At 36.6% G+C, this 16075-nt stretch overlaps 1 protein-coding gene and 1 long non-coding RNA gene across 2 annotated transcripts in view; both read left to right on the top strand.

The window, feature by feature from the left end:
* The window catches only part of LOC309661903, a 1098809-nt gene that overhangs the window by 174527 nt on the left and 908207 nt on the right, over positions 1-16075 (top strand). The gene's annotated exons all lie outside the window — the stretch shown is intronic.
* Positions 40-15473, top strand: NPFFR2 (neuropeptide FF receptor 2). The gene is given in 6 exon segments (XM_082464010.1): positions 40-736; positions 5312-5411; positions 6983-7613; positions 7617-7724; positions 8077-8125; positions 8128-15473. Coding segments are annotated over 6 exon segments (1293 nt in total). The 5' UTR covers positions 40-369; the 3' UTR covers positions 8166-15473.

Below are 16075 nucleotides of genomic sequence, written 5' to 3'. Positions count from 1 at the left end.
TATGATATCTGAAGGCAGGAGGAGGAGGAGTTTTGGATAGAAGGTATAGTAAAGAAGTGAATAATATAGAGTATATCAAGGAAATACAATATAATAATAATTGTTACTTGTGGCACAAAGTGGAATTTTCAAATGCTCTTGATTAAAATCCTAATAATTTGAATGCCTTATTTATAACTCATTTTTATGCAAAATGTATGATTATAGAAGGCCCATCAATATATATACATATCGCTGATACACTTCATTGTACAGCAGAAACTAACACAACATTGTAAAGCAAGTATACTCCAATAAAAAAAATTCCGTAGCATTTTAAAAGCATCTCTCTTAAACTCTCTTAAACTTAAGTTCTCCTGGTTTCTAATCATGTTTTTCTTTTCTGCCTCTTCTTTGTTCAGGTCCATCATGAGTGAAAACTGGGACTCAAACTCTTCAGAAAACTGGCATCATATTTGGAGTGTCAGTGACACAAAGCATGATCTGTATGCAGATAGCAATATCACCTATGTGAACTACTATCTTCACCAGCCTCAAGTGGCAGCGATTTTCATTATTTCCTACTTTCTGATCTTCTTCCTATGCATGGTGGGAAATACAGTGGTTTGCTTTATTGTAATGAGGAACAAACATATGCACACACTCACTAATCTCTTCATCTTGAACCTGGCCATAAGTGATTTACTACTTGGCATATTCTGTATGCCTATCACGCTGCTGGACAATATTATAGCAGGTATGTTGATTTGCATGCAGCTCAAACATACTATGAGGAAATATTTGTCCCATATCCCTGGCCATGGCAGCGTCATCCATTCATTCACAAATATTTATTGAGTTCTAAGAACTGCTCCAAGTAGCTGTTCTCATGGGGTCTACATGCTAAAGGAGAATAAAAACAACAAACAAATAGCTATATAAGTAATCAGAGAATAAAAAGAATTATGGAGAAAAATAGAACAAGTGACAGAGATGAAGTGTGGAAGCTGTTATTTTTATAGAGTGTTCACTGAAGGTCATCAGTGAATGGTGACACTTCTTACTGAAGATTTTGAATTTGCTTGACAGTTCAGGGCACATATAATATAGTAGAAATATTAAGAATATTATGGACTGTAAAGTTCAAAGAAGGTGTGGTTTCAATTGATGCAATGTCTTCAATCTAATATAAATAGATATTTAAGCCCTCTTGTTGTTGGCTGAGAGATTTCCAACAGTTTTTGATGGAAGATGGAGTAACAGTACCAATAATTTCTCACAAAGCAGTGGTTTCATTCATATAGTGGTAATTTACATGTGCAACGTAAGTAATGGTTGGGGTATTACCCTAGAGTACTTCTGGGCCCGTATTACCACTTCTTTATCACTATGTTATACACTCCGGAAGTACAGGAACAGTGTATCTATACCTCCCAGTACAGTTTTGGTGCATAGTACCTGCTTACTAAATATCTGTTGTATTAACTAATGAACAGCACTCAATATATACATATTCCAAATCTGTATGAGAAAAAACTGAAACCAAAGCAGCATATCAAAAAATATTTAGATCAACATGAGCCATATCATAGTTCTTTTCCTTTTGTGGCATTCAACATCGGTTTACTGAAGAATAAGAGGTTTCTCTTTAGAATTTACTTCTGTTTCTTTCCTTTCTCTGGAGTGGGAGTCAGGGAGAGTTTAGATTGCCTATTCTATCATCAAGTACTACATAGATTCTGTGTTTTTGTGATGCTTGTAATTAAAAAACAATATTTATTAAGGATGTACATTTTCAAGATATTGTGCTAGACAAAAAGAGAGTGAAAGAACTGATAAAAATTTTTGTTGCTCTCAAGAAACTTACTTTACCAATAAGAAATGCTCTCAATATGTCCCCCCCTAAATATCTATAATTAAATTATTATTTAAGAGTTTTTCATATACAGTGCCCTTCCTTAGCCCTGATTCCCATTCCCAGGAAGCGGCCACATCCAGCATTTTTTGCCTTTATTTTTGGTAATTACTACCACATTTCTAAATAACACGTTTTCATTCTAATATATTATCAGACTGCAGAAGATGTAATTTAGTTCTCATTATCCTCTTCTACCCCAAGGGGTGGTTTCCCTCACCAAACTCCACTGAACTGACAGCACTAGGACAAAAGAACATAAATCCGTAGAAACTGAGTAGCTGAATGTGAAATTGGAAAAATAACATGATTGGCTGAAACTTGGTACAAATGCAAGCAGATGCATTTATGCAGAACCACAAATATACATTCACAGTCTTTACCTCCCTCATTCTCTCAATATGAGTATATCATAGGTTTTTGTTAAATCAATATTTAGAGTATGCATTCCTATTATTATATGTATCTTACCCCTTGCTGAGCCATGTAGAGTACTATGATACCAACTTTTTCTCTTATAAAATTTTTTTTTTGTTTTCCTGGCTCTAATAGGGGCATCATATTTTGATTTGCTTAGTGTTTTTGGAGTATACCTATCAATAATGTATGTTCAGATTCTCTTCCAGGAGAGTTAAATTTCTTGTCAATACCTTCAAACATATGGAAAACACATCCAAAAAAAGGTAAATGGCATCTTTTTTCCTGGAGATACCCCTCCAGGTACTCTCTATCCTCTTGTTCCTATCCAGACACATTGCTCTCCAGGTATGGAGCTCAGCTATTGCTCTGGGATGTTCCTTCACTGAGAAGCTAACAATTCTCTTCACTTCTCTTCATGCTCATCCCCTGTGTTCTGGATGCCATTTCTTTTTTCTTGGTTTATTCCCCTATTAACTTCTTGTGAAAGGGTGCACTGAGATAAAAAATGTTTGAGATGTTGTAGAGCAAATATCTTTATTCTGCCTTCACACTTCATTATAGTTACCTGGATAACGTATTCTAGGCTGGACTTTTCTTTCCCTAAAAATATTCAAAGTGATTGCTCTATTGTTAACGCTGAGAAATTTGGTGTTGCTGCTGATGCTATCTGACCCTTGTTTCTTTTATTTATGACTTGTATTTTGCTTTTCTTCCTAAAAGCTTTTAGAACTTCTCTTTACCTCAAGTGTTCTGAATTTCAGGCATTTAAGCCTTGAGGTAAGTCTTTTTATTTTCCATTTTTTGTGCTAGACACAAACGAGGTCTTTTCAATCAAAAAATGAATGCTTTCAGTCCTGGGGAATTTCCTTGCAGAGTTCTACATTTTCCATTCTTCAACTCGTATTAATCAGATATTGGAGGTGCTGTGTTGCCATTCTTTAAAAAATTTTTTTCTTCCATTTTCTTCTCCTCATTATTCTACTTGCAAAGATCTTCTCAACTTCCTCTTCCAAACTTTTTGTTGACATAAAGTCAACAGCCATTTCTGTTATCATATTTTAAATTCTTTGAGCTATTTTTATATTCTTTGTGTTCCTTGTGCTATCATGCACGTATTTTTCATGGACAAAATGTATTTTATCTGAGGTTATGAGTAGTAATTTTCTTTGTTTTTTAATTTTTTGTCTACCTGATTCAGATTAGTTTTCTCCTGTTTCATTCTTCCTATTTGTTTTAGTTTCTTTCTTTTATGGTTGAGGTTTCCCTAATAGTCAACTACTATTTAGCTGCTTGTATTTCAGAGTGAGGTACTATGTGGCTGCCTTGAACCTCTGCAGGACTGGGGTTTGAGGTTAGGCCCACTCTCGGCTTCACTAGTCTGGGTCATTCATTGGGAAATCCACAGCTATCAGAATCTGCCAGTGAAAATATGTCAGTGTTCTTGGAAGGATCACTTGCCCCAGAAGGAAATTCTCTTATCTACTGCCATAGGGATTATAAGTCTGGCAGCTGCATTCTGGAGCTGAGTGGGTCTCTGGACCAGCAGTAGGAGTACGTGCAGAGTGTATATGTACTTTTACTCTATCCTCCTGCATCATTGTGGCATAAAGCCATTCAAGCACCAATTTTAAGATGGTCTGGATAGATGACAAAATGTTCTTTTAAGTATGCTTGGCTTATTTAGGTTATTGGGAATATTTTTAATTAGATAAGAGTATTTTTAAAATAAGCTATAGGATATTTATTAAAAGATAAATTTAAAAAATCTGAGCAATATGTAACATTCATCTCTTGGGAAACTAGAATATTTGCTAATGGAAGAATAGTGTTACTTTCCTGTAATAGCAGAGGTGCGTATAGAATATCAAACTCTAAATTTGATTTGATTGATATTAAATATCAAATATAATAATCTTACCAATTTCTTTTATAAACATTCTAGTAACTGGAGTTCAGTTAGGAAGTTATTCAAACAGACTACTTTTGTTCGTATAAAGAACAAAGTGCTTTTTATTCTCCAAGTATGTCTTAGTCAGTTTAGGCTGTTATAACAAAATACCATAGACTGGGTGGCTTAAACAACAGACATTTAATTTCACAGTTCTGGAGGCTAGGAGTCCGAGATGAGGGTGCCAGCATGGTCGGGTTCTTGGTGAGGGTCCTTTTTCTGATTGGTAGATTGCTGTGTGTTCACATGGCCTTTACTCAGTGCTTGCACATGGGGAGAGGTCTCACGCTCTCTTCTTCTTCTTATAAGGGCACTAATCCCATCATGTGGCACAATCCCCATGGCCTCATCTACATCTAGTTACTTCCCAAAGGCCCCACCTTCAAATACCATTACATTGGGGGTTAAGGCTTCAATATATGAATTTGGGAGGGAACACATTCACTCCATAACAAAGTACCTCTGAGGTAAATCATGTCATTAGATTATATATAATTAAATATTAACTTTATTTGTTAATAAATTATTTATGTGACTCCTGATTCCTCATAATTTATGGAATACATTTCCAAATTAGAGAAACAATATTCTTCCTGTTTTATTCATTTAAAGGGCATTATTGCATAAGTGTTAATGGTTTGGACTCTGGAACCATACTGCTAGGGTTTAAATTCTCAATATGCTTCTAACTAGCTGTGTGGCAAGGTATGTGATATCTGTGTGTTTGTTACATATTCTATATCATGAGGAGAATAATAAAGCCTTCAAAAGCCTGTGGTGGGGATTAGATATGTTAATAGATGCAAAACATTTATTACAGTGTATAGAATGTTGAAACTACTGTGTAAGTTTTGACCTTATTAGTATACTGAAAAACAGAGATCTGAATGTATTAATGAAAAAAATGGGAAACATTGATTGTTACCTGGATATCATTTAGGAAACAGTTGCATCTGTCTAATTTCATGTCTTTCTCTTCATAATTTCAGTGAAATTAAAAAAAATATATATGATCTTTCCAAAGACTAACTGTCCCATTTCCCTTTTAGGATGGCCTTTTGGAAGTACAATGTGCAAGATCAGTGCCTTGGTCCAGGGAGTATCCGTTGCATCTTCAGTCTTTACTTTAGTTGCAATAGCAGTAGATAGGTAGGTCAGCACCAAACTCTGAATTCAGAAAATTGGGCATATCTGCAACTAATCCACCTAACCAGTGAAAAATGTATAATCTACTAAATTTGGGTATATCTGCTTAAAATTGTATCCATAATATGTACCCCTTTAAGAGCGAGGCTTATATATATATATATATATGTATATATTATATAAACACACACTAAGGGTTCAGTAATAAAATAAAACTACTGAAGTTTCTGTATTTTAAGATTAAATAATTAGGGATGATGCATGTCTTAGTTTGGGCTGCTATTAACAAGATATCATAGACTATTTGTTGAATGAATAAATGAAAAAATAATATTTGAAGTTTCAATAGCTGGTTTACAAAAAGAACAAAGTACCTAGAATTGCACCTTTGAAGTTACCCATAATTTAAGAGTGAGTAAATGGGAGAATTCACTGATTAGAAGACTAGATGAAAACTTGGAATTTAAGACAGAAGAGCTTACACCTTCAGTGAAGGACAATGGAGCAGTCAAAGCTCAAGATAACTAGTCATTATATAAAGATAAGATAAATTTGTTTGGAGTTGCTGATGGGCCACTTAAAAGCTCTAAGTTTCCTTACCTGCAGATCTGGAAAGTAATAATTTTCAATTTTATAGAGTCATCACAAAAATTAAAGAAGATTCAATAGATGATAGTACTTTGAAAAATATAAAATGTTATACAGTTGCATAATAGTATGATTATCTTATAATGGACATAATGAATGTCAATAATAACAAAATTAAGAATCACAATAACAAAACAGCAGTAAAATGAATCAGGCTTACTCTACATACTGATAACTGTCATGCTCAACAAAGGACACAGAACACTGGGAAGGGGCATAAACAGAACTCATCATGGGAACTCTCAGACTCATAGCTGTGAAACAAACCACCAAAACACTTAGTGGCTTAAAACAATAATGCTTTAATATTTGTCACAACTCTGTGGATTGGCTGGGTGCCTCTGTGTCATTCTCCTACTCTGTGTCTTGTAGCTGAAATCACTCACGCTTCTGCTTATGCCATGCTTGCTAATGTTCAACTAACTGGCCAAAGCAAGTTGCATGGCCAAGCACACAGATCATGTGTGAGGGGAGCACAGAAGGGCATGAAGGGACATTTAAGAATATGGGCTCTGGAGCCAAAATACATGTGTAAAAATCATGTGTAATTATGGGCAAGATTTTTTACCTTTTCTAACCCTTTTCCCCATCTTTTAAATAACAAAGCTTACAGAGGCAATCCATGCAAACCAATGGAAAGGAGCCTGGAACAGAATATTAAATGCTCATGCTCAATGTTGACTAGTTACAATAGTACTTTGATTATTAATAGTGTCTGAAATACTCCACTCATTAATTTTTTGAGTTGAAATTTATCTCATCTATTAATTACAGAAACTGGTAATGCATGCCTCCCTACTAATGGTAACTTTCTATATTTGAAGGGGAATATGTATGGAAGACTGTAATTACTGAAATAAATTTAATTAATGACTTGGTCAGAAGTAATGAGGCAGTCCTTCACTGATATTTGCCTTTAATTACAGGTTCCGGTGTGTCGTCTATCCTTTTAAACCAAAGCTCACTATCAAGACAGCATTTGTCATCATTAAGATCATCTGGGTCCTGGCCATCACCATTATATCCCCATCTGCAATAATGTTACATGTACAGGAAGAAAAATATTACAGAGTGAGACTCAATTCCCAGAATAAAACCAGCCCAGTCTACTGGTGCCGGGAAGACTGGCCCAATCGGGAAATGAAGAAGATCTATACCACTGTGCTGTTTGCTAACATCTACCTGGCTCCCCTGTCCCTCATTGTCATCACGTATGGAAGGATTGGAATTGCACTCTCCAAGACAACAGTGCCCCACTCAGGCAAACAGAACCAGGAACAGTGGCACGTGGTGTCCAAGAAGAAGCAGAAGGTCCTTAAGATGCTCCTGACTGTGGCCCTGCTTTTCATTCTCTCCTGGCTGCCCCTGTGGCCTCTGATGATGCTCTCAGACTATGTTGACCTGTCTCTGAATGAACTGCGGGTCATCAACATCTACATCTACCCTTCTGCACACTGGCTGGCCTTTGGTAACAGCAGCGTCAACCCCATCATTTATGGTTTCTTCAATGAGAATTTTCGCCGTGGTTTCCAAGATGCTTTTCGCCTCCATCTCTGCTGAAAAAGAGAAAAGCCCAAGGAAGCCTACACCCTAAGAGCTAAAAACAATGTGGTCATCAACATATCTCATCTGTCAGCTCAGGAATCTACAATTAAAAACCCACATGAGGGCTTCCCTGGTGGTGCAGTGGTTAAGAATCCACCTGCCAATGCAGGGGACACGGGTTCGAGTCCTGGTCTGGGAAGATCCCACATGTTGCAGAGCAACTAAGCCCATGCGCCACAACTACTGAGCCTGCGCTCTAGAGCCCACGAGCCACAACTACTGAAACCTGCACGCCTAGAGCCCATGCTCCTCAGCAAGAGAAGCCACCGCAACGAGAAGCCCGCACACAGCGACGATTAGCCCCCGCTCAACACAACTAGAGAAAAGCCTGCACACAGCAACGAAGCATCAACGCAGCCAAAAATAAATAAATAAAATAAATAAATTTATTTAAAAAAAAAAACAAACACATGAGGATATTGTGCTTTGTAGGAAAAGTGCTGAAAAACCCATACAGGAATTAATGATCAAGAATTAGAACTTACCGATAGCAATGAGATGTAAAAGGAGCTGGTGTGATGATTTTAACTCTACTGTGTGTTATATAGTGAAATACTGTTGCTTTTTATGGCTTTGTACTTCAGTTCTTCTTAAGAATGTTAGAAGCTCTCTCCAGAGAGATTCAAATCTAAAAATCTCGGTAATGTTAATGGAAATAGAACTTTGTGTCTTCCCCAAATAGTTTTCATAGAAATCTGAGGATTACATCTTATTTAATGGAGCCAGGTACATATCCTTCTTGTGATAGGGATTTTGTCTCGAGAGATAAAACATATTGACAGCCCAAGCTACAGCTTCATTCCCACCCCTGGATATTGATAATATCCCTTTACAAACCACAGGACCTTAAGATGTATGCCCTCCACCACACAAACACCAAAAAAATTGTGACATTACAACTAGAAAACTGGAAATGAAGGCTCATGCTGAGTAGGCACAAGTAATAAACGCACTTGACACATAGCGTTCACGTGTGTAACTTCATACTCAGTCTTTCTAGGATTATGCTCCTTCAGTGGTAATGAAAATGGTAAATAATAATTTACCACGTAAAAATAGTACTTTGGGGTCTTATAGGCATTTGTCCACACATCATTCCGTATTCTTCCTGGCCACTAAAGCAATGAGGATAAACTCAGAAGTCAGTTAATTTTTTTAAGGGAAATATGAATGTGATTTTTCACATTTCCAGCAGTAATGATAGTGCTGACGCGTCTTCTGCCTTATGTAATGCCAGCAGACCCATGTACATGGTCCTACTTCCCTCTTTCCAGAGGATACTTATTTTGGGGGAGGAATTATTAGAAATTTTGGAAGAATGCTAACTAGAATGACAGTGACAAAAATCTAAATTGATAACCGATGGGCAAAGCAATCCAAACTGAAATGCTTTTGACTTTTCAGAGGGAGAAATTCTTTAGCAAACTATGCAGAATTCCTGTTGCCATTCCAAAGATTCCAGCCCAACCAGTTTAGATAGTCTGAATCCCACTACATAGTATATTTGAAGCAATTAATAAACTGTTGAATTTTAGTCTGACAATGGTACTTAGGAAATACTATTCTGTGAGGGATATTATCCAGTTAGAAAGAGTATTTTTTATATGCTTGATAATGTATAACAGAAGACAGAAATTTCAAAGGATGCCACGTTATTAATGTTGTTAGAAAATCTGAAAGGCCAGCCTGAGATAATGATAGTCACCTTGTATTAAGATCTTACTATGTGACAAGTACTTTACATTCACTACTGCATTTAATCCTCACTATGACTGCAAAGTATATACTACCCACATTTCACATGAAAAAATGAAGCCCAGAGAGGCCAAATAAGGTTACTCAACAAATAATTTTGAAACCAGTATTTAAATTCAGGAGTGTCAAATGTCAAAACCCATAAAAATAATCAATTTGTTTAAAAAACCCTTTTATGAATTCTTGTTTGCAGGTAAATATTAAGTAAAAATAGCACTGCTCATTCAAGGCACTTTGATGTAGATAAATAGCACAGACTGGAGTTTGAGGCATTGGAATTTTAACTCTGCAATTTGCTAACTACATAACTAGCAAGGAAATTTACTAAGACTCACTTTCCTTATTGATGAAATAACGTATTTATCACATTATTTATAGGGAGTAATGCAGTATCAGGTACATATGGAAAAATGGCAAATAATTTCAGTGTAAATAGCAAATAATTTCAAGATATTTGATATCGTATGTGCATAAGGCTGTAACAACTCATTATTTAAGCCCAGGGACCAGAGACAATAGTGCAAAGATAATCCATCAAGTTTATCAATATTTAAAAGTCTTAGGTAGACTTACTGGAACATAAGTACATGTTTTTCAGTCTTAAGTACTTAAAATCAGTCATGTTCATCATCTCTTCTTGTAACGTTCAAAGAAATGTTACATCTTTCTATTTATGAGATTTCAGTTCTTTAAAGGAAATGATGCTTTGTGCGGTCAGATGAGTTGGACTGAGTGTATTGCATTCCATTGTCATGGTGTAGTTCATGAGCTATAGGAAGTAGGTAGTATATGTCATTAGATAAATATTCCAATGCACTCTTTATGAAGACAATTTTGAGGAAGGCTGGACAATTACAAGTCATCTCCTTAAAGTTTTGTTGCTCTAGAAAACACACGGTTGTATAAGCATTTTAAAATAAATTTTAAGTTATGGAAATAAAATGACATCAAACTATACAGAAATAAAATACACATAAATTATTCTAATCTTGTGATTTAAAATACTAAAAAACAAATACCTAGTCTGTCTAGGAGAAAAAATTGCATGTCCTAAGAAAATCTTTTCTAATTGTAAGGACATGCAATTTTTTCCTTCAAAGAGTCACAGAATATAGGAATCTGCAGGAAGCATAGACAGCAAGTATGTCCTTATAACAACAAAAAAAATTTGACTTAGTGTCAAAAACATCCAAGGCCGGTGTAAAATAGTTTACAAACCTGAATCTGAGCTAATGCACCTATATCCTTTAGGGAAAAACAGTTTTTTATTTTGAAGGAGAGTAAAGCAATGACAGAGAAAGATAAATTCTATAGATGAGGGAAGACAGGAAGAGGAAGAGGATGGTAGAAGCATTCCTTTAAGGAGAAATTTTAGAAAACTAAGGATTTCCTTGACCATAATTAAGGCTTTGCGCAGAGAGCACCTGCTTCCATAGTTAAAGAGTAACTCACAAAGCAGATAGTCTTCAGCTGCACACTGGGCGGCCAATTCATCAGCACTGCATCTTCATCATTTCTGCATCTTTACTTTCTAGTCGCCCCTTTTATGGGGAGAGAGCACTTCCTCAACTATGAGTTGTCTAGTCTGTAATGTTCTTACTAAAGCACTGCCCTGCCTTGAGGCTCACTGCCTGGAGGAAGTCTTCAGTGCTGGGAAAGACAGCAGGAGAATGGCTCAGTGCCATTGTCTAATTCTGGGCTGGAAATCCCACTCTCTTCTTTATTCCTATTGCTGAGAGCCCTTTTAAAAAATAATAAATAAATGGAGGTTGGTACTTAACGATATATACCAACACTGTGATTTCTTCCTTATCCTGTCATTAGTCAGCTGCCTAATGATCATGTTAATTACCTAAGTAAACACCTCAGGTCATCTAATATGTGTGAGGAACTTACCAGTTCCTGGGGATAAAAATAGATGACTCAGAGCTATCTCCAAGCAACTCAAGAGTTTAGTGGAGGAGATAAGCATGCCAACAAATAGCTGTGGTGCAGTGGGGGAAGATGCATCTACAGTGAAGTAGACAAAGAATAACAACTCAGAGAGGGCAGAGTCCAGAATGTCCAACTCAGCCTGAAGGAGATACAGACATTTTCACTGAAAAGGTGACATTTAACTCAGATGCTAACGGCGGAACTGGCAGAGGCATAATCAGGTTGAAGGAGAAGCCATTCCAGGCTAAACAAGGAACTGGATGCAGGACTGCTGGAAAGGAACCTGGTACGTTTAGGCAAGAGAGAGAAAGACACTGTGGCAGGAACATGACAGGAAGAGGGAGAAATCTGTATGATGAAAGAAGATGGAACCAGATTTGGATGGTCTTCTATAACATGCTAAGACATATAGGTCTTCCTACTATAGTCTTATGATTCCATTCATTTTTCTTCTTATTTTCATACATAGCATCTTTGTTTCTCCTCTAACCTTCTTTCCTTTTCTTCTTGAAATCTTCTCAGAGAAAAGCATGGCTACATTTAATCACAGTATTTTGTTTGCTTTGACCCTTCTTACAGAATGGATTTGATTAAATAAAAGTAAAATTGCTGCCTTGGCATAGCCATTAGAGGTAAACCCCTTCTCAGCTGGAGTTTGTGATGTATTTAGCTATATAGCTAATCACCATGGTCTGTACCAATTGACAACAGTTAAACAAAAATGAATACGTTTAATCAATGAGCTGGGCTCAAATTAAAGAAATCTTGTTTGTTTTCTCGTTGCCCTCCAGACTCGAAGCTGTGGATCCATTCTCCTCCCGGCTCTGAGAGTGTCTCTAATAGGTCCCCCAGCCTTTCTGGTTATTCTCAGTTAATAAGTAATCTATTTTTCTGGGTATTAAAATTTTAGTCTAATCAAGTATAATTTTAAAACCATCTTAAATTAAACTGCTCCCCTTCCAGCTCATGTACACTCAAGGCAGAGAAACATACAGGGGGCAGAGAAGCGTGATCAGCCTCTTAATTTCTCCTTTCATCTTCTTCACCCGCCGTTTGTGGTTCCTGCAGGGTCAGGCGTGGGGAAATTGACACGTTTGGGATGGAGAGAGGAGGTGGGGAAGCAGGAAATTTCTTACTTGATGTGTGAAAAGTTCTTACTGTATTCTGGCTTCATGGGCCTTCTGTGTGACAGATGTGCAGTTAGAGGCTAACTCATTCTTACATGGAATATAGATGACGATTCCCTGGCTAAAGTCTGGGCGCTTTTACTCTCAGTTTCTGCATTTGATCCTGCACACATAGCCTCTTTTATTCTGAGGTTGCCTTGCTACTGGGAGAAAGTCCTCTTGGCATGATGCCATTCAGTAGACATTCGTTGAATCAGAATGAGACACATCGTTTGCTGTTATAAACCTATGTTTATGGACTAAAAGGATAAAAATATCCAGACTCTTGCCTTTGCCTTGGTCCCTTGCCTTTTAAGGAGAATTCTCTCACTTACAGGTCTTACCTGGGAGATATCAAAACTGAATTCTATGTTTCATTACAACTATCCTAACCAGGGACTTCCCTGGTGGCACAGTGGTTAAGAATCCGCCTGCCAATGCAGGGGACACAGGTTGGATCCCTGGTCTGGGAAAATCCCACATGCCGCAGAGCAACTAAGCCCGTGCACCACAACTACTGAGCCTGTGCTCTAGAGCCCACAAGCTACAACTACTGAGCCTGCGAGCCACAACTACTGAGGCCCACGCGCCTAGAGCCTGTGCTCCGCAACATTAGAAGCCACCGCAATGAGAAGCCCGTGCACCGCAACTAGAGAAAGCCCACGCGCCGCGGCAAAGACCCAACGCAGCCAAAAATCAATCAATCAATCAATCAATTAATTACAAAATAAAGTAGAGTAATAACATTTATTAAAACAAAAACAAAAAAACAAAAACCTATCCTAATCAACTTAAGTTACTAAAGAACTAAGACCTTGAGGGATCTTGGTATGCCGGCCTCTTACTGGCCCTAATTAAATACTCTTTCCCCAAGCAGTAATCTGGGGACCAATTTCCTCCTCTCCAACGTGTTAGTTTTCAGTCATTTATTGGCATATCCATCACGACAGTCCTGCAGCAGTGCCAGGATAACGAGCACTTGATACATATGAATAAATAAATAAACAATGTAAACCAAGTTTTCCTTCTACAAACAAATGTTAAATGTTTTTATGACAGGTTTAATTCACAGAACAAACTGGGAAAGAAATAATTTTGCTTTTAAAATCAATTGTAAAAAGTGTTTACAAGTTTTTGACAGATTTTGTGATGATGTATGTATTCTCTCTGTGATACTCTTGTCATACAATAAACCAAAATCATTCAGTGTTGAAGATTTCAAAGGAATAGTACAAGAAACTGACTTTACTATTCTGTACATTTGGATGAAATGGAAAGGTACAAATTTGTGCTAAAACACTAAAAGAGATCTTTGTTTAAAAATATTGTGCCTAGCAGAGAATCTGTAACAGAACAAGCTGAGTTAATTATATCAATTTCATTGAACCCAGTTGATTCAAAATTACACACAGAGTGTTGTGTGTGTGTGTGTGTGTGTGTGTTTGTATTTGCATGCATTTTGTTGTTGTTGCTGTTGTTTGTAAAACTCCCAAATATTTACTGGTATCTTTGCTAGAAGAAAACATTTAGAACAAAATGGATTTATCACATCTTCCCAGGGAGAAAAAAATATCCATTGATTTTCACAATGTGAAAAGGCTTCAATGTGAGACTATCAGACAGTAAATCTGATTTGCTTTCTGATTTCCTTCCAAGCATCTTCTACAAATCCCTTTTGAAGACATATATTTAATCAGGCTATTCCCCTGCTTAATGATTAATGATAATTCCCCATAATCTGCATAATGAAGCCCTAGTTCTGCACACATTCAAATGTAAAGGCAACTCTCGTTCCATCACTGACCTACTTTCCAAAGATCACCTCTTGCTGTTTCCTGCCGTGTACCAGATTAGTCCTGCCCCAAAGTCTATAAACTTTTCTCTGAACAATCTTTCTTTTTTTAAAAAATTTTAATTTAATTTAATTATTTTTATACAGCAGGTTCTTATTAGTTATCTATTTTATACATATTAGTGTATACATGTCAATCCCAATCTCCCAATTCATCACACCACCACCCCACCACTTTCCCCCCTTGGTGTCCATACGTTTGTTCTCTACATCTGTGTCTCTATTTCTGCCTTGCAAACCAGTTCACCTGTACCATTTTTCTAGGTTCCACATATATGCATTAATATACAATAGTTGTTTTTCTCTTTCTGACTTACTTCACTCTGTATGACAGTCTCTAGATCCAACCACATCTCTACAAATAACCCAATTTCATTCCTTTTTATAGCTGAGTAATATTCCATTGTATATATTCTCTGAACAATCTTGAGTCCTTTCTCATCCCTGTATTTTTGCTCATGATGTGATCTCTGTTAACAAACAAGCAAACAGACAAGCAAGCAAAAAATGTTTAAGAAAAATAATAAAGTGGGTTTTTTAAAATATTAGAATACTTGAAGACTAGTAATTCTGCTAGTAATCTTGCTTTTCATTTTACAGGCAAAACTGAGAGGGTGAGAAAATATCTTCCATTTGCAATAACCACAGAATTTACCAATTTTACTGCCATTTACTGCTCCCCTATCTAAAGGCAAACTTTCCACTTGTGCACTGGTTGTCATTCTTCTCATTTATTCAAGGGCTTTCCTCCCATGATTATGCATCATAAGTTCCTTGCCTTTTTCTTTACTGGATCATGTCTTGAGAATCAAAAATACTCTAGTATCTACAATCCTAAAAACAAGCACAAAAACTTTCTTCTGAGCTCTCACCTCTTTCCAAATCCTTCTGCTTCACTTTACAGAAAAATTCTCAAGAGGTTTTTTAAAGTCAATGTCTCTACTTCCTTTAGTCAATCTCCATGGAGACCACTTCAATCAATCTCTTATCCCTCCCACTCCACCAAAAGTGCTCTGGTCAAGGTCACCATTGACCACCATGTTGCTATCCAATGGTTATGATAAGGTCATGATCAGGCCTTATTTTACCAGACCTCTCAACAGTATTTTTGCCAACTGATCATTCATTCCTTCCTTCTGAAAACTTTCTTCACTTAGCTTTTGGATTATTACTCCCAAGGAGTTCCTCTCCTACCCTACTTACAACATGTTCTCATTGTCCTTTCTGGGACCTTTCTCCTGTTAGAGATCAGAAACTCAGCTATTTCTGCTGAGACTAAAATTTCAGATGTCAAATAAAAGAAAATTTATTTGGTAGTTAACAGAGTGATATGGTAGACTCTGGAGATGATGTGATTAGAAGATGAAGATTATTTCAAGTTTATGTGAAAGTAACAGTAACGGACAAATGCTCAAGCCAGGAAAAAAAAAGGCATTCTAAATTGTTTTTGTGGGGACTGTTATTAAAATGGAGAAAGAAATAGTTGAAAGCTGACAGAAAAATCCGTAATATTTGGAAATTGAAAGGCAGTGGGAGGAAAAAGAGAAAACAATTTGAAATATTTAAATTGTTATTTTGATAAACTAATCTGAGTATCTTTGCATGATTGGAATATTTTTAGAAAATGCTTTATTATGTTAAATACATAAAACAATGATCAGGGCAAATAATTTGTAAGAGAAAAATCTCTTGGTCAAACAGGATCA

Source organism: Balaenoptera physalus, assembly GCF_965194825.1.
Source record: "Balaenoptera physalus genome assembly, chromosome: 5".
NCBI lineage: Eukaryota > Metazoa > Chordata > Mammalia > Artiodactyla > Balaenopteridae > Balaenoptera > Balaenoptera physalus.
This window is presented reverse-complemented; position numbering and strand designations above follow the sequence as displayed.